The sequence below is a fragment of the Microtus pennsylvanicus genome, chromosome X (assembly GCF_037038515.1).
Source record: "Microtus pennsylvanicus isolate mMicPen1 chromosome X, mMicPen1.hap1, whole genome shotgun sequence".
In the NCBI taxonomy this organism is placed as follows: Eukaryota; Metazoa; Chordata; class Mammalia; order Rodentia; family Cricetidae; genus Microtus; species Microtus pennsylvanicus.
In genome coordinates, this window is record NC_134601.1 from 56,470,075 (window position 1) to 56,495,131 (window position 25,057).

The 25,057-nt window shown below is 42.9% G+C and overlaps 1 protein-coding gene across 3 annotated transcripts in view; it reads right to left on the reverse strand.

Moving 5' to 3' along the window:
- Positions 1 to 25,057, reverse strand: part of Dock11 (dedicator of cytokinesis 11) — a 195,427-nt gene that overhangs the window by 98,075 nt on the left and 72,295 nt on the right. For all 3 annotated transcript variants that reach the window (XM_075956583.1, XM_075956582.1, XM_075956581.1), the window contains exons 8-19: positions 22,335 to 22,512; positions 21,874 to 21,953; positions 20,627 to 20,710; positions 16,651 to 16,791; positions 14,974 to 15,186; positions 10,640 to 10,762; positions 9,289 to 9,371; positions 6,416 to 6,538; positions 6,156 to 6,232; positions 4,197 to 4,381; positions 4,044 to 4,109; positions 1,948 to 2,040 (exon numbers count right to left, since the gene is read on the reverse strand). In XM_075956583.1, coding sequence (XP_075812698.1) covers positions 1,948 to 2,040; positions 4,044 to 4,109; positions 4,197 to 4,381; positions 6,156 to 6,232; positions 6,416 to 6,538; positions 9,289 to 9,371; positions 10,640 to 10,762; positions 14,974 to 15,186; positions 16,651 to 16,791; positions 20,627 to 20,710; positions 21,874 to 21,953; positions 22,335 to 22,512 — 1,446 coding nt within the window. The remainder of the gene's footprint in view (positions 1 to 1,947; positions 2,041 to 4,043; positions 4,110 to 4,196; positions 4,382 to 6,155; positions 6,233 to 6,415; positions 6,539 to 9,288; positions 9,372 to 10,639; positions 10,763 to 14,973; positions 15,187 to 16,650; positions 16,792 to 20,626; positions 20,711 to 21,873; positions 21,954 to 22,334; positions 22,513 to 25,057) is intronic.

Below are 25,057 nucleotides of genomic sequence, written 5' to 3' on the forward strand. Positions count from 1 at the left end.
CCATCTGGGCATCTAATGCTCTACTGCACATAAACATGGACATAATCTCCCCCTGGGTAGCAAAAATGCAAGGCACTACTAATTCCTTCCCCACCCCCAAAGGAACCAGAGAAAGTACATTGAGAAAAGAATGAGTGACGTCCAAAGCTGGGGCAGGAGGGTTCATATAGGAGCAGGTGGATAGGGAGAAATCCTGACAGCAGAAGGGACAATTCAGACCAAACCAAAAATGGAGACTCTAGGGCCCAGGCAGACAGGAGCATCTGGCCCAAGATTCCCATTCAGGTCACATGCAAACACTAGGAATCAAAAGCAATCTGCAGGTTTGGATAAGCAAATACATAGAGGCTGCGAGAGAGGCACACTGGGCAATTGAAAGAGATACAGAGGCAGAGAAGCAGCAAGCAAGAAAGAGCCAGAGAAATTAGAAGGGAATATTGCAACACTCCCCTTTATTCCAGAGAGGTAGGCAGAGCAGCCAATGTGATTGTGGTACCCAGCTGTGCAGCTTTGCCCATCCAGCGCTTCACATACAGGCCAGCTGCCCCTTACCACTCAAAACCATAAGGAAAGAGCCAGACGTTCCCTCAGAAAAGTCAGTCTGGATTTAGTTAATTTATCTATTTAGCTTTGTTTTAAAATTAGCACTTGAAGTATTAAGTTTTGTTATGGCATTTTCAAAGACAATTTTTCTACAGTTTCTCCTGCCTCCATGGAGTCCCTGCTGTGATGGAGGTGGGTCTTGCATCTTATCTGTTGCTTTCATTGGTTAACTAATAAAGAAAACTGCTTGGCCTGATAGGACAGAAAATTAGGTAGGCGGAGTAAACAACAGAATGCTGGGAGAAAGAAGCCGAGTCAGTGAGTCACCATGATTCTCCCACTCCAGACAGACACAGGTTAAGATCTTCCCTGGTAAGCCACCTCGTGGGCTACACAGATTATTAGAAATGGGTTAGATCAATATGTAAGAGCTAGACAATAAGAGGCTGGAACTAATGGGCCAGGCAGTGTTTAAAAGAATACAGTTTCCGTGTAATTATTTCAGGGCATAAGCTAGCTGGCGGCCAGGAGCCAGGTGGCAGGAACATGGCCCGCTCACCCTACAACACTGCTGTCCCCTACCCTTCCCCCCAATACCCCCTAAGCCTCATTTCTACTTCAGTGACAGGCTTCTCTTTTGCCCCTCCCCCTTTCCTTTCCCCCAACACCTTTAATCTCTCCTGGTGGTCTCATTTCTGGTTTCATAGTCTACACCCACATTTATTTAGTTAAGTAATTTCTTAATTTCTGGCCCTGGGGTTTGAACCCAGAGCCGTGTGCATACTAGGCAAGTTCTCAACCTGAGAACCACACCTGCAGATCTCTTTTCACTAATGTTCTAGATACATTTTCATGTAGCCCAGGCCAGCCTCAAATTTGTTACGTCATTGAGAATGACCCTGAGTTTCTGATCCTCCTGCTTCAGCCTCTTGAATGTTGGGATTACAGGTAAGTAACCAGGCTTGGCTTATATTTACCTTTTAATATTTAGTTTGAGATACACTCCCATTAAACTGCTCAGGCAAGCCTCAAACTTACAATACTCCAGATTATCTGGCATTACAGTCCTACAGCACCAGGCCTGGCTCTGGATTTCTTATTTGGAAACTGAGGAAATGAAGAGTCCCAAAGAGAAAGTGTTGGCATAGAGCCAGTCTGATGACAGTATGGAGGGCCAGAATGCCAGCTCTACTTTGAGATTTATGTCCCATTTTTTTCATAAATCTTTCACTGTCATCATAGGACACCATGAAGGCAGGAGCTGCCCCCCCGACTCCCCGCCTTTGGATGTAACATTTTTTATTTTCATTCAGGGAATGCATGGGCAGATGAATGGCTTGAAATATTTTTTTAAGAAAAAATCATTAGAAAGGGCTGCTGTAAATACTGAAATGATGTTTTTACCTCATCATAGAACTCTGGATTTTGGTTGTGATGCGAGACCACAGCATAAGCATTTGTGGTAAAAACAGATCCCACGGGTTTTCCATAAATGCACTGCAAACAAAGGAAACAGAGTCACTCCTAAGCCAGGTCTTTAAACAAGGTGCTACAGACCCACACACATTAGAGACAGTACGAGTAGGGGGCCATGGCCAAGTTTACTCAGCTGCCGTCCTGAACTTGTAAGTGTTCCAGCATTTATGTGATCACTTCAGATACACTCTAGACAGTGCTCAACTCAGCTACATAATGCTTTCAATGTCTGGCCATCAGAGAAATGTACTCGCAACTAGCCGACAGTGATAAGCCACATAGCTCTCTTCCTTTAGAAGAGAGACCTTCTCTGTAATGTTTTTGGCTCTTCACTTAAAGAGCGTAATATGACAGACAGGTGAACCTTAGTCAGCAAGAGTTTCTGGACACTCTTTGTTCAGGGGTAAAAAGGTGTTTTTAAAACTCAACAACCTAAAAATAAAAAAAGTCAAATATCTATTAAGCTTTAGACAAGCTTACTGTTCTTTTACATTCTAAAGCCTTCCTTTGGAGGCAAGGTTTCACTCTATGAAGCACTGGCTGGCCTGGAACTCACAGGCATATCACCAACTCACAGAGATCTGCATGCATCCCTGCCTCCGGCTCTCAATGCTGGAATGAAAGGTCTGCCCAGCTTCTTTTTACACTTTTTAAAGTGACATTTTATGAGGTACAGTTTTTGTTTTCAAACTCACTCATTTTCTGGTATTAGACGTAAGGCTTTCTACAGTTCCTTGGCATGTTCCCATTTCACGCTACTCTGATTTTTCTTTTACCCCCACTGACCCAAAAAGCCGAAGGATGAATATTGAGCCAGCATGCCAAGCTACTAACGGCTTTACCGTTACTCTGGAGTGAGCCTCTAGGCCAGCTAGGAAATGAAATTGAGACTCCACGAGTACACAGCCAGTTCTCCCAAAATACGAGTTATCAGGGCATTTTCTAAGAACTACCAAGAAGTAACAAAAGGGTTTCTAAAGTACATCAAAGGATGCTGCGGGAAGGAAAGGGAACTGGTCATGCTCGTTTCTAGTGAAGAGACAAGCAGAGGGAGAAAATGATCTGCTGTGTTTGAGCCAGCTAATCGTTCATTGAATTTAATGCCCTATTTGAAAGGGGGGCTTCTTTCAAACATAGGGACAATACAGTAATCAGCAATGTAGTTGGGAGTGCCTGGGTAGTTTTCTCTAGTGGGTTTGAGTATAACTACTCATTCATTTGGCTGACTGAGGTTAGAAGTGAGGAAGCAGACACACATTTGCTGATGGCTACACGCTTTGGGGGTTGTGTCTCGGGTTTCTGATCACAAGGTTTGAAAAGAAAAAGTTCCTAGCGAAACCACAGAGGCACTGCCTGATGTTGGGCATCCAGGGCTGCACTGAATGCCACTGAGACTCCACCTTACAGAGATCACAGATCTATGTTTGGAAGTAACCGTTTGGCCAGTCGTGGGGCAGAAGTCCTAGCTCTCAAATCAAAGCCTTCATGCTGTGCGTCTGTTAGCTCAAAAAGCCTCTTCAGGCTCCAAAGAGAAAGGTGTTAAAGGTCTCCTAATGGTGGCACTATAAGGTCCCCTAAAGGGAACATTAGAAACTATCGAGTCATTTTTAAAAATGACCTTGTGATTAGGCCACAGAGCAATGAAAAGTCAAGTGAAGCAAATGTCGTAACTGAATAAGTCAACCTGTCTGCTCTCCCCTTCTCAAGATGCAATCCAGGGCCTTGTGCATGCTAAGCCAGCACCCTACTATAGAGCGATACCACCGTATAGATAAACAACCGCAGCCCAAAGTTACCCATCTTCCCAGCCGCACATCCTCCCCGCTTTGTGATACTGATCATTTTAACAAACTCTTTAGTGCACAAGTAACAGTAGAACATGCAATATTACCTTTGTCATGCTAGCACACGTTATGGTTGAAATCTACAGACATGAAACTCATAGCACGAAAGCATCACGCACTCAGATTTTCATCTCTACAATCGCCTCCCGAAAGGCACACTGCTCAGCAGCAGAAACAAACCTTTAGGGCCGATGCGTCACCATCATCTGAATCCCGGAACTCCACACAGACAGCAATGTTCCTGGCCTACAACCATGAAGCAGCCAAAGTGAGTCACACAGCGAGTCAATGACAAACAGCACTACAGGTGCCAAGAATGTATGGTGTCCTTACCTTGGCAAACGATTTCTGGCTGTCGTACTTCAATTGTAAGGGATAGACATACAGATGGTTTTTGTAAATAGTGAACGGATAGCAATATTTTGTCATTTCTGGCACAAACTCTTCAACCTCCACGGTAATATTTTGACAGTTCTTTTCAAAGGGCTTCAGGGGCACATATGAAGAGGTAATACAATCTACGGTAGGAAAAAATAAGCAGGCGGAGCACATGTAATTCAACAGTCACTAACACATTCCCGCATTTGCGAAAATATACATGTTTGCAAAAAACGATTTCAAAACAGAATTCTTAGTTGGTGACAAAAAGTCAACCAAGTGTAAGATGCAGAAGAGGACAGAGTGGATCACTGAGTTTGAGAGGACCTTCATGCCAGACAAGGCATGCTACTTCACTCTCAACATCTAAGGACTTGCCAAATATAACACATCATAATTTTGATAAATTTAAACTCTGCAAAGAAACTCACTGCGTTTTCCCTCCTGCGGCTGCAATTTTAGCTTTCGCTGCAAGTTTTTATTGGTACGGGAGAAAGCAATGAGAGTAAATTTTATGCTTCCAATTAGCTCATGGAGAGACGCTTTTAAAAAGCTAACTCGTTGCAGGTGCAAAGTTTCACTAAGGAAATAATGGGAGCCTTTTGAAATTCTAGACCTTACGATGTGCTACCAATAATAAAATAAAAGCCACAGAGTGTTTGTGCAGCTTAGCCACATGTGTTTGTGACCTGGCCACTGTAGTGAAGGTTATGAGCAATGCGTAGGGCTGCGACACTGTCTTTATTGTAGAGAGCCATGAGGATGGACAAAGGCCCAGGCTAAAGTGAGCCTAAGACACCATTCGGGTTGCACTTTTTGTTCTGATTACTAAGGCAATACATACTAATGACAGAACTTCTGGAGGCACAGAACAGAAGTTTACAATAGCAATCGGTCATTCCACCACCCTCAGATAACTAGCATGGCCATATTGAATGTGGAGTCCTCTATTCTTCTTCCTGTGCACATTCTATATAGCAAAATGAAACCCCTATGGGATGTGGACAACTAAATCTTGATTACTTAGATTTTATCCGATATCCCATTTTACAAATTATGAGCACCAATTTGAAACATTGCATCAAGTTTTATGGTACTCGTGTGCCATAAATGCTTGAAGCACACTGACAATCTTGATGCTAGTAATTTCCAAGTTCCCTCTAATGTAAAGAACGTTGCAAAGAACATCTATATGCATATGCATAAACTCCTGCCCATAGTCCAATAATTGAAGATTTGTCTCATTATTTATTTGTGTATGTGTATGCATGCATGTGTGCATGCATCTGTGTGTACACACGTATACACATGTGTTCAGGTGCCCAGAGAGTCCAAGCTGTCAGATTTCCTGAAGCTGGAGTTACAAGTGGTTGTAAGCAGTCAGATATGGATGCTGGGACCTAATGTGGGGTCCTCTGCAAGAGCAGCAAGTGCTCTTAACTACTGGGCCATCTCTCCATTCCCCTCAACGATTTTTTTAATGAAAAATAATCTATTTCACTGTTTCATGCTTCAAAACGCACACTGACTATTGCTTCTTGTGTACAATCCTTTAGTGATTTCTCAGTGTACTTAAAATAAAATGCAGGTCTAAGGTGTTGCCACAGTCTATACAATTCTCCGTATTCTTTTCTAAGTCCACTTCCTGTTCCATTGTTTCCACCACATCCTACCACAGAGTCGCACCGGCTTCCTCCCTATTCATACAAATCAAGTTTTGTATGGACCTTTACAATATATAGGATGCCCTCAGTTTGCAATGTGTGACCCCAAACATCCTCTGCTAGCAGGCTCCTTCCCTTGTGGGTTAGGGCAGCCCTAGGAAGTTAAGACACTGCAAACCTGCAGTAAACCATTGATAAATACTCAAGCTCCAATTACAACTGTCAATGTTTATTTGCGGTCCATTCTTACTTGGTAAATCTACAGGAACACATTCAACGGTGATGTTCAGCTGTCCAGGGATAATCTGCAATTTCGTCTTTTCTGGCCTAGGTATAAAGCAAGAATATTTTAGGGCTAAAAATGATGATTGTTAAATGCACTAGCTATCTGAGATCCAACTCAAACCGTTAAGCGTTCTGTTCTCCCCGTAGATAACTCACATTCATTCCTTGAAGGAATCAATAACTCATGCATTCTATTCATTTAGCATACTAATATCACACACTTACTTTCTGTATTCTGACAGCAACTTGAGAATGTCTTCATTTGAAAGCTTGCTACTGTCTTGCTTGTACAAAGGGGAAAATCTCCCGTCCAGATCCAGAGAGCCCTGAGTGTCTTTGAAAACGGGTCTAGAACAGCAGTAGAACAGCTTTTTAGACAAAGTCTGAAGTGCCAATAAATTCAACGAGTACTGGCGAGAACGCAAAACGGTGAGAGCTTTGGTGGCTCTCACCAAGTGAAGCACCCAGCACCGACTCTACAGCAATGCTGTTCGGCTTCCAGGCATGGGTCCATGTGGTTTCCGGATGTGCCCAGCAAATTGACTGGCTGCAGCTCCACACTGGTAATGAATCAGAAATGCATCGGCTAGTAAAGGGGGGAGCAAACTGGCATATTACACAGCGGAATGCCACCCAAAATATCTAAAAGGAATTCCACACAACATGGAGGAACCCCCAAAATGCACTGAGCATAAGGAACCAACCCCAGGAATACATGCTGCAGGATTCCACTTTTATGATGAGTTAAGGACAGATAAAATTTTATCTACCATGACAATCAGATGGGTGGTTGCCTGGGCGTTGGGGGTGCAATGGTGACTGGACAGGTCCATGAAGAACCTCTCTGGGGAGAAAAATTCCTTATATACCTTATCAGTCATGATTAAAGTGGTCCTTACATTTGTGAACATTTATTAAGGTGGATTTTTTTTCTTTGTTTGTTTATTTGAGACAGGGTTTCTCTGTAGCTTGAAGCCTGTCCTGGCAACGAGTTCTTGTAGACCAGGCTGGCCCCGAACTCACAGAGATCTGCCTGCCTCTCTGCCTAGCTAGTCCTGGGATTAACGGTTTGCGCCACCACTGCCTGCCTTTAAGGTGGATTCTTAAAATGTATCTTATCAAAAGTGATGTTTCATCACCATAAACTCATAAAACTTACACTGAATCTTAGTCCTGGAAACTAGTTCTTATAGACCAGGCTGGCTCCGAACTCACAGACATCTATCTGCCTGCCTCCCTCCACCTCCTGAGTGCTGGGATTAAAGGCGTGCATCACCACACCCCGCCTCTTCTACCATTTTAAGCAGCCGTTTTTCCTACTATAACGGAAAGTAATATACAAGCACCTAATGCACTGTTAGTAATATAGGAAGTAGGACATAGCAATAGCCAGAACCCCGATTCTCCTCAGCAGAGCCCACTGCTCTCACTTTAAAGCATTTCTCTCTGGCAACAGGGGTTTTTCCTACACTTTTTAAACGCTCCAGACAAACCTTCAGGGTAAATTCCTGCTACTGCTGCTGATGGAAACATTCCAGAAAGGAGAAAATAGCAGAATTCTCCACCGGAACTGGGCATCGGGGTTTCTCTCTGAAGCTTTCAGAATTAGTCTTCTCACGTGGCCAAGCAGCATCAAGCAGTCCCTCTAACTGTCTGAGAGCAGGAGCATGCCACGGTGGTCTGGGCTTAGTGCTAACACTGGGTAGCCCCATAGCCTGATCTCTGCTCTGCCACAAGCTGTAGGACTTAGGCACGGGTTTCCTTTGCTTTTTCCTTTCCTTCTGGGTCTCTATGTCCTTATCTCAGAGATCGGGGAATGGAACTTCTCTCTTAAAAAAATAAATATTAGGCCAGGCGTGGTGGTGCACACAGTCCCCTTTGTTCAGAAGTCAGTGGCTTAAAGATGGCTGCAAGTTCAAGGCCAGTCTGGTCAACACAGTAGTGAGCTCTAGGCTAAGCAGAGTTACACTGCAAAACTGTGTTTCCAAAAATAAATAAATAAACAAAATATGCATTAAGTTCTTAGATTGGTGTGTTCTGAACAGAGTTAACACTTAAGGAGTATTATTAATATAAACAGTAGTAGCAACAGCTATGGACTTTTAAGGTAGAAACATTACAAGTAATTGCATGTCTATATTTATAAGCCATACTTTACTTCAAGGACGGCAACATCCATTAGTTTTTGCCATTCGCCTATCCTTGGCAATCATTTGTTTCAACCAGTATGTAAAACAAGGAAAATAGTGCCTCCCCGTCTGTGAGCACACGAAACATTTCGAGATCCTTCCCCCAAATGAAATGGTTATAAATAGTGAGAGAAGAGTTGATTCACTTCGAATCTCCTACCTCGTGTCCTCCCCAGCACACAGGGAACATAACTGATTGAATTATTCAGAACATGGTGCCCTTTACCAAGAACTCCCAGTCAGCTGTACAGGCTGTACCACAAACAAGCTGATGAATTTACACTTTGAAGTGGGGATAAGCAAAAAAACAGGCTTCAAGTCCTCATTGCCTGAAGATTTGCAAGATTTGGATGAACGACCTTCATAAACAACAGTAGTGTAAGACTCATAGAGGATGTATGCTTCTAAGTCCACTGTTGCCAAAGGGTTGGTTGACCTTGTCACCAGGAAACAGAGACATCTATTAATTATAAGCTTGCACTTCATGGCTGCATTCTTTGTCATCGAATATTCAACACATATCCCAGGATGATTCTATGATAATTTGTAAAGCCGTAAACTCAGTCAACACTGAAAAACTGGACATATTGTACACAATTCATTATACATTTCAGTTCTCTGGGGGAAGACTCTACCATTTCAGCAATGAGTCGTATGAAAATATAAGAGTAAGTAGTATCCATCGGATTAACCCAAGCCAAAAACAATTCCCTAAAGCAAGAGTGCATAAACGCAAGAGGGGTTTGGAAGGATTCTTGAAGGCATGGGAAATTCTAAAGAAAGAGGCTTTACATCCCAAGTACCCCAAGCCACAGCTGGCCTGCCAGAAATAGACCACTGGTAAGGGCACTGGTCCCCAACTTCATAGACAATGGAAAAAAGAAGGGTCACGATTTGTTTTCCACGAACCTGGCAGCCCAAGCAAAGGGCATTCTGTATTGTCCAAGGCGACTACACACTTGCTTAGCTGTCCTGTGTACCTTCTGGGCTGTCTACGAGTAGAAAGAAGAAGATGAGTGTGGATTTGTTCAATCTGCTATGGATTCACCCCAAAACCTCCCTCAAGTCAGCCTTATAAAACACCAAAATCTAGAAAGAAACATCTATAAATAAATAAAATATTAAAACATAACACCTTCCCGCTACCCATTTTCTAAGACTAAAGTATCTCTTTTAAAATTCTGTTGGTGGTAGTGGGGGGGGGGGGCTGGCAGCCAGTAACTAGAAATCAAACCCAGAGCCTTTCACTCTATGACTGAGCCAAATCCCTAATCAAAAAGTAATTCTTTTTGGCTTTTGTTATTTTCTCCACAGAATACAGACTAAAAAGATGCAGGAATCCTCTGCACCACGGCCCTCAGCAGGCAGCACTTTGGACAGTATTAACAAGTATTTCCTTCCTCGCTGCCGGCAGATCCTCATTATTTATGGAAGAAGTTTGCTCTAGATACAGTTGACCTTTTTACTCCCAAGATAAGGCACAAGTGACAAGAGTCAATGCAATTAGTCTCCTGTGGGCAGCAGCCGCTGTTTGAACAAGCAATGAGAGATGGCAAAGGCGATAAGCTGTCTATAAGGCCTAAATAGACTGGATGCTTATCCCCAGGGATGCAAAATGCTAGAGGCTTTCGTGTACATTGCAAAGTCTTTCACCCACAAATTACTCACGTCTCCTAAGCATCTTCTACTTAATAAATATTAGTCGAATACAACAAAATGTAACATACAGTAGATTGATGGGCCCTTAAACACACAATAACTGTGGTGTTATGAATTAATCGTTCCACAAACACTTCTCCTCCCTAGGGCTCAGATTTCTTATTTATAGCACGAGAGGACGTGATTCAATCAAACAGTTTCTAAACAATCAGATGCCAGGAGCTAGAGATTTTGATGACAAAAATGGCCATTTAAGAACATTCAGAAAAAAAGAAAAACAATGAAAAATCCCCATCATGTAATATGTCAACACATCATGCACGAAAGGAATACCACTGAGAAAGTATAAAGGATGAAATGGACCACAGTGGAGGGCATCCTTTGGGAGTCAATACATTGATGAAGGAAGTGCTCACTGTCTAGCCTCGTGGCATCACAGACAGGAGCAGACATAGGTACAGCTTCCTATAGCACACAACGTGACAAGTCCTCAGAGAATATGTTCTTTTATCAAAAAGTCGCAGACAATGCCATTTAAAATACTGGGAAAAGGTACGTTCGCTATTAAGCAGGAGTATTTACCAATGGTGCTTTAGATTACCTTTATTGGATCTGAGTTTTTGATGTAGGGTTCTGCACAGTGTGTGATGTTCCCCTGCAGCACCTTCTCAATTCTCACAACTAGAAAAATCTCAGGATGTGGATTCGTCACTGAGAAGATTCCCTGAGGGAAGAATGACTTCTGTTAGATATTTTTATGCAACATACATATGGCTGTTTGGCAACTGCTAGCTTGTAGTGCGGCGAGTACAGAATGTTGATATTCAACATAGGATCACGGCCAGGATTCTAGGGATAGGTAGTTTGTCACTTGGGGAACTTTATGACACAGGGTCTAGCTATGTTATAGCCCTGCTAGGTTTGAACTTGAAACAACCTTCTTGCCCCTGCCGCTTGAATGTTGCAGCCCTAGTATCCCAGGCCTGCGCCACCATGTCCAGAGGGTAATACTGGCTGCTTCCAATGTATCTTCCCAAACGCAGTTCCTAGTTCCTTACTAGCTGCACCTGGGTTTCGTCCCTGACATACAAGTCTCACTATGCTGCCGAGCTCCTTCTGTTTGGCTCTTTGGCAAGATGTGTTCTTAGACCTAATGAATACAACACACATTGTGCTGGTTTCATGGCTATGTGCTAACGATAGTGTGAGTCGTGCAAGTGGCTATACGTACTAAGCAGGGTGCTCACAATTCACACTGAATGCAGTGAAGAAGGAAGATTCCACTTCACTGCTCTGACTAATGGGACTAATGGGAAAGCTCACCAGCTGGGGCGGAGTAGGTAGCCCAGGGGTAAAGTGTTTGTCACATCAGGCCAGGAGCACCTGAAATTGTCACATCAAGCCCAGAGAAGATCTGTAGTCCTGATGCTGGGGAGGAGACGGGGAAGGGGGGAGGGTTCCTAGAGTTCACTGGCTAACCAGTCCAGCTGAATGGAAGAGTTCCCAGCTTCACCAAGAGATGCTGACTCAAAAAATAGTGGAGGGGTAGAAAGCTGCCTGAAGCTCTTCTTGCAAGGGCCAAGAGTTCAGTCCCCAAGATCCATGTTGCCTGAAGCTCTTCTTGCAAGGGCCAAGAGTTCAGTCCCCAAGATCCATGTTGGGGGGTGGGGGTCACAACTGCCTGTATCTCCAGCTCCAAGAGCCTACATGGACACTCATGTATTTACCCATATATGCACACTTCAACATATACACATGGTTAAAAACAACAAATTAAAGTCTCTTTTAAAAGGAAAAAATAAGCTATCGAATGATTGAAGACTACACCATCATTGACCTCTGACCTCCACATCCACATGCACACATACACACCCTGATGGACATATACAAACACACACACACCACACACATGTCCTAAACCACATTGTGGAAAACTCTGCATTTTCAAAGCTTGGTGCTCTCAATGGAGATGGGGAAAGCAGCTGCAGCCAAAGTCACACCATTTTCTTTGAACATGTGTTTTAGTGGTTTTTGTCTCTCACTTCAATAAGCAAAGGAATTTGAGTAGAATACTCCATCACTAGGTCTTTATCAAGTGTTATTTTCCTGTTTTGTGTATTAATATGTTGCTTTCTAGCTTTCAAGTTACTTCAGACATATCATCTCATTAGATCTAAATTGGAGCTTCTGAGTTTGACAGAACACAACAGAAGACAGTTTGCAAGGTTAGCAACGTCCCTTCCCTTCAAAGAGCTTCTAGAAAGGCTGGGTGGTGAATTTCCAAGCCGCAAGCACGAGAAAACATAGAACAAGGTATTTAAAATATGGGTGAGGAGCTAGACAGCCTGGGCTCATATTCTAGCTTGCCCATTCATCAGCTTAACCAATTCTTCTCTTGTCTACACCTTAGGTTTCTAACCTATAAAATGGTGGTACTAAGAGTAAGAGAGCTATCAAAAACATCTTATATGGATTAAATGAAATAAGATACACTAGATGTCTGGTCAACACCAGGGTGGCCCATCAAAACTGTATCAAGGTCACAGAACTTGGCTTCTGGTATTGCTGGAAACATGCTGCCTGAACTGTGAGCTGGGCTAACAGACCATCCAAGCTGCCCTTGCAGGAGGTCTGCTCATCAGTGGACTCTGAGCCCAGTAGATTTGTAATTTTTAAATTATTCTTAAGGGAATAGCAGACAGTTCGTTCTGTCATTATGTCTGCCAATAAGGCCTGGTTAACAAAGATTCAGGTTACACAAAATTCCATGTTTCAATGTGGTGACAATGTTGTGAAGTTTCTATAGAAACGGAACAAAGGAAGTCATAAAGTAATACATATTTCAAATCCATTGGTGAGGCCATCAGGTAGGTGGATTACAGCGGTGTCAAAGAACCAATGCAGTGGCCTCAGATGCTATCTGACGACACCCTTAGCCTTTTGGTTGGTGGAAGCCATGGTCTGTTAATAAATTCCAAAAAGTTTCACCTACAGCATTCAGGTCTTCCATGTCTATAGTGGTTTCCCATTTGCATTTATTTGCTTCTATAAATGTTTCCCTTTCAATGTTTCTTCCATTCCCATTTTTCCATTTTCTCTCCTTCCCAATTTCCACCTTCTGTTCCCCTCCCCTTGCCCTTCTTTGCCTTTTCCCTCCCTTCCTTCCCTCTTCCTCTTTCTTCTTCTTGTTTGTTTTTGGTTTTTCAAAGCAAGGTTCCTCTGTGTTGTAAGAGCTTTGGCTGTCCTGGAACTCACTCTGTAGACCAGACTGGCCTCAAATTCAGAGATCCACCTGCCTTTGCCTGCCGAGTGCTGGGATTAAAGGTATGAATACCACCACCCCCACCACCCAGGGTCATTCCTTCCTTCTTGCCTGACTTCCCCCATTCCTACCTCGCTCCCTTCCTCCCTTCCTTCCAACCACCCATCTTGCTATGTTGACCAAGCTAGCCTGGACTTCCCAAGTTCAAGTGATCCCATTGCCTCAATCTTCCCAAGCAGGTGATGTATACTACTGTGCCTGAATAAGTATAATTCATGCTAAAAAAAAAAAAAAAAAAAAAACCTTATGCCTGGCTGTCTGTATGCTTGATCTCATTCTACCTTCATTTTTTAAATTAAAGACACTAGTTATCTATATGTTTAAAGGATTCGGAAACAGAAGCTCAGAAATGTTTTTATAGGAGATGGTAAAGAAGAGCACACACCCTGGGCTTTCAGTATATCACATGATGTGGGCAGCTAGAATAGCCAAGTATTGCCAAGCATTTGCTGAGGACCCACCATTCCTCAGTCCAGCCATCTTGGCATTTTGCCACACTGATGCCAGCAATGAATATTATACTTTAATACCATCTGGCAATTTATAAAAGCAATATTCTCTCTCCTTTATCCTTGGTCACCGTTATTGGCGCTACCCATAGCAGGCACACTGCACTGAGGACATGTGTTGCACCAAGCAAGGTGCTTTCTGGGGATGCTGCAACCTGTCTGATTCCCATAAGGGCCCTGGGAAGCAGAAGCTGTCACTGCTTCCACACTAGAGAAGGTCCAGAGGCATAGAGAAGCTCATTTCTTTGTGTGGATGCATTGCGGTGTGTGAAGAATTGTGTGTTCCCATGCATATGTGGTACATGTGTTTGTGCATATAAGAGCCCAAAGTTGACACCAGGGGTTTTCCTCGATGGCTCTCCATTTTAAACCCTGAGGCAGGGCCTCTAACTGAACCCAGAGCCCACCATGTTGATTAGTCTGAAGAGTCACCTTGCTCCAGAATATCTTGTCTCTGTCTCTGGGATCCTTTGTCTCTGGGCTGGGATCACAGAAAGGCCACTATGCCCACCTGGATTCTGTTGTTCTTAGAGATCCACTCTGGTTCTCACGCATGAGCAGCAAGTACTTTATGTGGTGAGCCATTTGCCTAGCTCCTAGAAGCCCTTTACTGACAAGGTCTCCAAGTAGAGGAAGGGTACAATCTTGGAGGTTCTTCCACCTTTGCCCCCAAAACTTTCTAGTATCTCCCGTCTTCTGATATAGAAAGTGGCTAAAGAAAGCCACTGGGAGTTTAGTCTCTTTGTGACAAGGGCTCTTGTCTAACCCTTCCTCACCAGTGAAGAGTGGATATGTCCTCTTCCCCAGGGTGACTCTAACCCCCTCCCTGCCCCTTTCTTCTGAAGCACTTAGCCCCGCTCCCAGCCCACTCCTTGTATTTACAACCCCCAGGATCTGGTAGTGCTTGTGGAGGTGGTATGTATCGTAGGACTTAGCTACAATGTCCTCTATCTACTACTTCCTGTTGAGATCTTTCAGGTCTAGGTTCAAATCCTGCCTTTACCCCAGATCTTCTAAGAAAAGTGCCTGAAAGCAGGAAGGAAGCCAACAATGTTTCTCTTTCTTGTTGTGAGTGTACTGCAAGAGTCCAGGAGCAACAATCACCTGCTTTATGTAGCATAACTGCGACTCGGCAATTCCGTGGACCAGAGACTCGGGTGAACCGCCCTTTATGCTCCCATCATTGGTCAGCTGGGTGGAAGTGCTCCAAAGCATTTCACGGACAGAGGGTGGGTTCAGGTCTACGTGAAAGTCAGCTGAAATCTTACAATTGTTCTTTACATCAAATAAGGCAAGGTTGATGAAAAAGGGCTCAACCTAGGAATGAAGACAGTTGACATTTTAAAATTAAGTTTTTGGGAGATAGATTGCAAAATGAGTGTTTTTTTCTTTAAGTTTGAGTCATTATGTTATTGTCCCAGTTCATTATTTAGCTAAAATCGCACTATTGTTATTCTGCATCGAATGAAAGGCATTGAGAAATAAAAGGCTAGTCATTTCTTCAAGTGCAAATTCTCAAGTTATAAATTCCCAAAAATTTACAAGTCACAATGTTTTAAAAGGTGTGCAGAATTCAAAAGTTTCATATAAAGAAACATTAATCTATAAATACAATTTAAATTGCTATATATTTACTGACGAATCCTAAAACAATGCTAACTTACAGATCATTTTAAAAATCCTTGTCTGGTGGAAGAGATGAGGAGAGAGAAGGGAGAAAAGGAAGACTGGGGAGAGCTTGGGGGAGTGGGACGGTTGAGATGGAGGAAGGGTGGATATGGGAGCAGGGAAGAAGATATCTTAATTAAGGGAGCCATTTTAGGGTTGGCAAGAGAGTTGGCTCTAGAGGGGTTCCCAGGTGTCCAAGGGGATGTCCCCAGCTAGTTCCTTGGGCAGCAGAGGAAAGGGAGCCTGAACTGGCCTTCTCCTATAGCCACACTGCTGAATATCTTGCATATCACCATAGAACCTTCGTCCGGCAATGGATGGAGATAGAGACAGAGACCCATATCGGAGCACTGGACTGAGGTAATGTCAGTCAACAGTAAATTACTCAAAAAATGCTTTGCCCCCATCAGCAAATCTAGAAGACATGATTCCTCCCTACAGATGGCATTCAAAAGCTGGTCACAAAGAGAAATCTCATACCAGGTGACATGAAGATTAACCCTTTACTGGCAGAAAAGTACTCCAGTAGATTTTAGCTACTTTGTGAAAGAATTCATCGTTACTTGATAGTTCTGAAACTAGAAACCCAAAATAAAGATGAACATTAAATACGGTGTCTTTGAAGATTTGACATTTACGGAAGCAAGTATTTCTGACCTCCTCAATTCAGGATACCTAGTATTTATACAGACCAAAAGTGAATTTCATTCTATAGAACAGTAAGTAAGCCTAGCAGACTGCATAGCATCTATGTCACACTAGGGCTTGGGGACACTAATTCACTGCCATGAACCAATTTTCCTGAAGAATTCCTATTCCTTAGTCAAATCCAATGTGAGGGATATTTCTTTCAGATTCTGGGAACACGGCACTCCTGAAAAGTGTAGCACCTTTCCCATCTGCCATCCAAGTAGATAAGACTTGCAGGAATCCTCTCAAGATGAGAACACATTTGTACTTTGGCCAAAGAAAGATATGAAATTCTTCATGGCAAATTAATCATAATATGTAACACTGGAATTTTTGTCCTGTCAATTAGCCCTTAGTCATAAAAAGAAAAGCGATTCTTCAATATGCTGGATGCAGGGGAGGAGAAGGAAGGGTCATACGTACATTTGTGGGAGGTCCTTTTGCATTGTCTCCAATGTGACCGACGATATTAAACATTAAATCATGGCAAGTCACCAGGAAACGCTTGTTGCACTTTTCTTCAAATGGCTTTACATCAGGCTCAATTCCTGAAAAGTCCAACCTCTACAAAACAGACAGCGTGAGTTATTTAAAGAGACAGGGTTCATAGTGACGCTGACTGATAGAGATTCAGATCAGTATGTTAGAGATGGCGGCAGAACCCAGCAGCTCTGTCCAGTCTGGATTCCACTCGACAAGCCCTTAGAGAACTCCTGGAGGGAGATGAGGAGAATCTGGCCTAAGGCAATGAACATAGAATCCAGGCCTTGACCTACAAACCCCTACCCTACAAGGCGTGACTCCCTTGACTCTCATTTCCCACGTCGGTGACCTTGTCTTTTACTATTTTTGCCTCCCCCCCCCTCAGGTTACTGCTCCAAGTCCCACATCCTTCCTTGCTTATTTTTCTAGCCCATCTAGCGCCTTCCTCACCACAGGGTCTGTGTGCTTGCTGCTCTATCAGGAACCCTGCCCTCAGGGAGCTGCATGGCTTGCCCTCTCATTTCCTTCTGGTCTGTCTCATCAACATGCACTTGTGAAGGGAAGTATTTCCCCAACTCCCTGTAAACAAAAGTGAGTACAGACAGTCTAAACTTCCTTTCTCGGATTTATCTTGCGTTACTTTTAGCCTGCATTTATTTGGCTCTTTTCTTCTTCTTCCTAGAATACATCCTCAGAGATGGTAGAATCTGTTTCCTTCACAAGCCCTTCAGGACAGATGGACAGGAAGAGGTAGGAAAGCCTACAAGAATCACACAGCGGTGTCAGACACGGGAGATCACACAGACAGCGATGTTAAAAATCGTCATTCGTTGTGACATACAAATGAATGACAGATGGGGGGGGGGACAGGAGCATTTCACTTAGAGTGTTCTGAGCTTGAGGTGATTAGCGAGCGACTGGAGCGACTGGAAAACTAGGAGGGGTCTGTGTTGGGGAGAAGGATTTGAAAGTGATGGGCATCTAGGGTGAAAGGCAGCCAAGGCTGGAGCCCAGGGAAACTGCCTACATTTAAATGATGAGCAGAGAGAGAAAGGGCCTGCCTAGGAGACAGATAAATATGAGCTCAGCTTCTAATAGAACCGAGGGATGTGCTCTAACTGCCACAAAGATAGATTTCTTGAAAAGTGCTTGTACTTCAAGGTAAATACAACATTTAAACACAAGATACCGGGAGTCAGTTCCTCTAATAGGGCAGGCATCTGTGTCTTCTCAAAGAAAACTCTAGAATAAACTCCCCAGCTCCCAAGGCTCACACAGTCTAAGTACCTCTGTCCATTTTCTTTGCAAACAGGAAGCCAAGTATGGATTATATGACAACTTAACTTTCATTAAATCCATAGACACAGTAGGGGAGAAATGACTCACAATTAACTTGATCAGAGACTATTGCCAATAAGGAACAGTCAAGCCAAAAGACAGAATTGTTCTCAGCTACCTGAGCAGCCCAAGTCAAGCCAGATATACCTGAAGACTCTTAGATACCATAACGGCTTTGATCCAGCCTGGGTCTCTAACAAAACTTCCCTTAAAGGAGCCTAATGCATAAAACCTGTACCGGAATGTGTAGTTTCCCTCTCTGAGTCTATTTATCTACAAAAAATACGCACATGGGGGACTAGGCAGCCCGCCTTAAACACCTAGCTATGGAGCCAGCTGAAGCAAGTCATTGCCATGGAGATCAGTTCTAGTTTCTGCCCATTTATCTGCTTTCTTTTCTGTCTTACTCAGACAGCGGAATGTGGAGCAACTGGCCCAAAGTGCCCCCAGCTCCCAAATCCTTTCCTTTCTGAGGCACCTAAGAATAAACTTAGAGACCTATGGCCTTGCCCAGCAGCTCAGAGTTGACGCCACACTCCTTCAGTCAAAGGAGCATTTCGTTATTCCCTAAGGGCACAGACAAGACTCTTTTATCTCGCCACACTGAAATGTGACCAGAAGAGGAAGTTGAAATTCTGGGTGAATTTCACCTTTTACTTGACACAACAGGAGTTACTCTGTGTGAGGTGACCTTCCACAGTCACCGGGAAATTCATGTTGGTTGTGCTTAAAGATTCATCCACAACTATGGGTTTTCTCTCATTTGTAGCTCTCCGATAAACACAGAATCAGTTCAGTTTCCCGACCACAAAAAACACTACGCCACAAGTTTTTAAAGCTACTGGATTCAGTTTCAACCACTGTCAATTGCCTCCTTTGTACTCAGGCAAAGAGCCTGATGTGTCCAATTAGAGCCCAATCACCCAGGGCAAGCAAAGGCTCAGTCATGCTTGCAACAAGGACATTTTTTAACCAGTGTCCCAGAGATGGCCATCTCTGAAATGTGCTATTCTATTTGGTCTTACATTTTCCCCCCCTCTCTCTCCCTCTCCCTCTCCCTCCCTCTCTCTCTCTCTCTCTCTCTCTCTCTCTCTCTCTCTCTCTCTCTCTCTCTCTCTCTGTGTGTGTGTGTGTGTGTGTGTGTGTGTGTGTGTGTGTGTGTGTGTACAATAGCACATGTGTGGAGGTTAGAGAACAATTTTCTGGAGTTGATTCTCTCCTTCCACTTTTAAGTGTGTTTTAGGAATTTAAGTAATCAGGCACCTTTACCAACTGGAACATCTCACCAGTGTGTGTGTGTGGATACATGCTTGCATCTATCTATCTATCTATCTATCTATCTATCTATCTATCTATCACATAACTGACATTAAAACAATACATAAAACTGCTATGAGGAAAATAGAATTTTTTTGAAATTAATTTGCTGGGGCTAGAATCACAGGGTAAAGCGCCTACTGTGCGAGCCTAAGGACCTGAGGAGGGAACCTGGCTATGCACATAAAAAACTGTCACAACACTGTTCATCTGTAAGCCCACAGCTGGGGGGGGGGCAGCATGGAGACACGAGACAGGTGGATCCTTGGGGCTTGCTGGCTAGTCTGGCTAAATCATTGAGCTCCAGGTTCAGGGAGAGAACCATTTCCAAACAGAAGGTGTGGAGTGACGGGGGGAAGATGCGCCAAGCTAAATTCAGGCTGTCACAGGTGCACAGAAAGGTGCACACATATGCTTACTTGTACACAGTCATACGCCACACATGCAGGCCCCACAGTATCAATTTGACATGGGAATTTCATTACTGTACGCATCACGCATACACACTTAGAACTCGATTCAAGAACTCTTCAAGCACAAAGGAAAAGGAAATAACAAAATTAGTTTTCCTCAAATTATTTTATATATCCCTCATATGTTTTTACTGGACTAAAAACTGCCATGTTCATGTTATATTTTTTATTTAAAACAGGAGTTGGCTCAGTGGGTAAAGGCACTACCATGCAAGCCTGACAACCTAAGTTCAATCTCCAGCACCCGTTAAGGAGTAAAGGAGAGGACAGACTCCACAAAGTTGTCTTCTGACCTCCACATGTGCACCATGATATGTTTGCCTACACAAATGACACAGATACACACACAACAACAACAACAATAAACTGTTAGAAAAAGATTTCATAGAGAAAGGAGGAGAAGAAAACAAAAATTCACTCCCCCAGATAATTTTGCGAAATATTCTTAGTTTAGAAACTATCTAGTCATATACTGCATACTTCCCTGTTCTATATACCAATATCAAATGGAGAAAATCCACATTTCATTGAATTCAGTACTCTCTATATTGTAGATATTCATTGCCACTAGATCACAGTTGTACTTCATCATCTATAGGCATTATGTAAATTACCCATGGGAAGCAGCGTGATGCAAGGATCTAGGAGACCGAGGAGAAGATATATACATTCTGTCCCATGTTATTAGCAGTCCTCTTGAGCGGGGAGTCAACTCAGAGAACATACACCACCACCACCAACCTGCTCCACCTCACTCATGCATATCTGAATTAGAAATATATCAATACCTGCACCTCCGAGTCGAAGGAAAAGAGATTCTGTCTTCCATCTCCTCTACTGAGTTTGTTCAGCTGTTCTGTTTCTCTGCCATACTAAAATGTAAAGATACATAACACTGTTACCTTTCCTTCAAAACAAGACTAAATGCCAGGCAATTCTATCGTTTATACAGATCAGTGACACCATGCGCCATGTTTGCTGCCATGCATGTAATATGGCTTTAACAGGCTTGATTGGCTGGGGAGTACAGCACCATCATTGAGATCAATACTAAGATCTGATTATTATACATTTCCATAAGACCTAAATATTCTACATTTTGTGCTCATTATAAAACAATAATCCAAAAGACTTGGGATGCAAGCAAGAAATAAAAGAGAACAGTACCATATTTGACATCCCCATAGTGCTAGCTGTAAGCTACATACACGATTCAGACTCTATTGTCTTCGGGGAGATAATGACTATACATCTCGCAGGACTAAAAACCACAAGAAGGATTCAGCTAAATCCCACAAACTCAGAAATCACAGACCATGGGGTCATGAGCAGGTTGCGATCCTTTAAAGATGTTTTTAGATTCTCAGAGAGGGTGAATTTAAAACAGAGAACCAGAACGGCGTTTGTATCACGAGTCCAGGGAAATAAACAAAAGTAAATGTGTAAGTAGCCTCAACAGCGATTGAAACGAACAAGCGGTTTATAGGCTCTAATTCACTGTAACAGAAGAAATGTACATCCCACTAAGATACGCACGGCAATAACTGTCTACCTTCACATTCTTTTTTATTTCAAACTCCACAAATAAGGGGAAGTAGCACAAACAGTGGCTGTTCACCAAAGTCTTTATCTGAGTAAATTATCCACATGATTGACAGAAGAAATTAGCATGTGCCATTGGACTGAATCCCATTTGCACAAGCTGTATCATGAGCCCACTGAAAGAAAATTTATTTAACGATGAAATTGAATAATAGTAGATAAAATTAATAAGGCTACAAAAGCTTAGAAGTTTGGTGTGCTTCTTTTTCCTTTTTGTAGGGTCTAGGGGGAAAAAAAAGATTTTTCCATGCTGAGAGTGGACACTTCGGAGTCCTTCATCTGGAATGCACCGTCCTTTTTATGCCTGTTTCATCAATTTGGGGAGGTGACTGAACTCGAAAATGACATTCCCAAACGTAATGTAGCACTGAAGCCTGACCAGCTTGCCCTGCATCATGTCAGTGGAAGGTGAGCTGCCAGAAGAAAGATATACCTTCATCAGTTCCGGATGCATGCTCCTCTCCAAGCTGGCCATGATGTTCTCGCCTTTCCCTTGGCTGCTCGTTTCATCATCTGCAGATAGATTCATGGAAAGCAGATGTTCCAAACCATACAGAGCATTGCTAATCACCTAAGAGAACGATCCTCTCTCCCACCCCATCCTCTCCTGTTAGATTTATGGCAAAGAATTGTGATTATGAAAGCACCGGGGAAACTTTAATGGACTTTTGAAAATCTGCCATGAATTTCTTATCCATTTCAGCATGGTTGTATTTCAAGTGTCAGGGCCCATGCAGTCCCAGCTCTTTGAAAAGCCTGTCCTGTAGTCCATCCTTCAGGAAGAAGCAGGTTGGCCTTCATCATGGAGGTTCTATCTTCATCTAGCCCGCAGGACATTCCCAGGGATTACAGATGAGGGCCTCCTTTACGAATGAGTCATTTCATGGTTCTTACCTTGTATTGCTTCTGCTGTCTCCTTTTTCTCTTGCACTAAACTGTCAGTATTGATCTGAATGATCTTTTTCAACGTTATCAACCATTCCTCCATTTCCTGCTCAGTGTCAGCCGCCAGATAATGGCTATACTTATCCAACATCTTGACTTCAAAAGCATGACGGCGCATTTTGGGGCACTAGAGAAGAGGAAAAAAAGAAAACACCTGTTCAATTAGATTAGCTGCCCTTTTGATATTGTTTTCTCTTATTTATTTTTTTTCCCTCAGCTCAGCCTATATGTACACCAACAATTTCACAAAACCATTAATTCTTTCGATAAGATATAGACATTCCCAGAGCATACCAAACCTATCTTTGGTGCTCCTCCCCGGCCTGAGCAAACTGCAATAAGGACAAAGCGGCCAGACATCAATCACTTTGCGACCCTTCACATTTAGAAAACCAAACCACCACCATTAAAACAAGAACACATTTTCCTCTCTTCATCCAAAAATTTCCCTTGCGTTATTTTATAGACTTTTCAAAACCAGATGTTAGAACCCAGCTAAAATGTCACAAGAAGCAAATGCAATGCTTCCTTTCCCTCTCCTCATGAGCACAGGGGTGTGACTGGGTCCAGCATGCACAGGGTCAAGCAGTATCACTGGGGAAGGAAGGTCCTAACTGTTTCACATCAAATTGCGACTTTCAATAAGACGTGAAGTGGCCCACACTGAATATTCGAACAGAAAGAAAAAGAAAAAAGACCCCTTCCTGTCTTCAAACCTAATAACACATTTTACCACCCTCTCTGTCCTGACAAAAGAAATGGCATGCTGCCCCTCAGCAATCATTCCAAGAAAGGGTCATAAATCAATAACTCTCCACTGCACGGTCATTATTTAAGAAGAAACCAACGACTTTCCTGGACCTTTTCGTCTTCAAAGAACAGAAAAGGGTGAAATTAAACCACGTAGCAAGCTGTAATGATTTCTGCATTTGAAAACACTAGGAGAGGGAGTCATAAAGAGACATTGTGGGAGAACAACGAGAAAGGTCACTGGAAGAGGGCTGATTGAAAAAGCTCCGCAATCATGTCTGCCTTTCTTTTCTTCCAGTAAAATTAAAATGTGTGATTATTATTTCAAAAAAAACCTTTAGGCTGGGGCTGATGCTGAGAGGTAGAGTTCGCGCTGGGTGTGCTCAAGACATGAACTTTGGGCCTCAGCACTGTGCACACCAAACCAGACCTAATGAAAAGCATGTTGAATTTACAAAGATGGCTACAGTTTTAATTTTTTTCACTTGAACCTCACAGCAATCTTACTGGATGGAGTATGAAGATATTATTAATCTGACATTATAGCTTTGAAAATACTCAAATAAATTGAAGTTACTGAACCAGTCACCCTTGCCTCTTCATTAGCTCAATGTTCCTATTTTGAATTACAGTGCCACAGCACCTAACAATGTTCCTCTCCTGGTCAATCACTTCACTATTCGAGTCATTTCTCTGCCTTCTCGTTCTCTACATCACCAGGAATTCAAATCAATAGACACTTACTAACTCCCTAAGGTGTGGGCAGCCTTGTTAATTATTATAGAAGTTCCAGGAATGAGCGAGAGAGGGTCTTTGCAATCTAAACACAAAAAGGAACGAACAAAACACAATTTAAAGTGTGCTTTTGATAAAGGAAACAGCCAAGGGATAGCCCAGCAGACCGGGAGCTGGATTTGACTGGGTGGAAATGATAGTGAGGAAGGAAACAGAAAGCACTTCAAGGTTGAAAGGGAATTTAAACTGAGTTTTAAAAGATAAGAGTAACTTAACAAGGCTTTGTGTCAAAATAAAACATGGGTTAGGGATATTGTGTAGCATGCACAAAGCCTATGTTCCATTCCCAGCATCAGGAAAATAAAGAAATAAGAAATAGGGAAGCCACAAATATGTCTGAAATCCATGAATACAGAGCTTGTGATCAGAACACAGATGCACAGGAATGAAACTAGACAACAGGTTAAGGGCATATCACCATGGGCTTTGAATCCCTCGGTAAGAGCTTTCGATTTTCCTCTGTGAGGCAGGAAATTAAGACCCGAAGGTTTTAAAGAGACAAGTGAGGGATCCACTCTTTGTCTCAGGGGGATGGAGTAAAGTAAAACAGTAAACTGGGAGTTTGGAAGGCAAGATTTGGGGTAGAAAGATGGCTCAGTGTTTAGGAGTATCTACTGTTCATACAGAGGACCTGAGGCCAGTTCTCAGCACCCACTTTAGACAGGGATAATTGCCTATAACTCCAGCTCCAGGAGAATCCAGTGCCCTCTTCTGGCTTCCTCAGGTACCTGCGCGCATGTGCACATGCCTATATACACAAATACACATAAGAAGAAGTAATGATAAAAAAGAAATCTATTTTTCTTTTATAATAAAGGGTTATTTATTTAGGGGGTACTTACAGATCACAATCCTCTGCACGAATGGGGAACAGAAACAGAATCTAGCAGCTAGAAGTAAGCCGGATGCAAGAGAGCAAGTGCAGGCTTTACAGCCACATTTATAGTATAAGAGGCCATGCCCAAGTGGGCTGAAGGAGCAAGTACTTCACAGCAAATACTTCACAGCAAGTACTGGCTGTAGTAGCCTTTCAGTAATGTTTCTAGTAACATATTCATTTAAAAAGAAATCTTAAATGGGAAAAAAATCAAAATTCTAGAGTAGGCAGTATACAAGGGATACCCAGA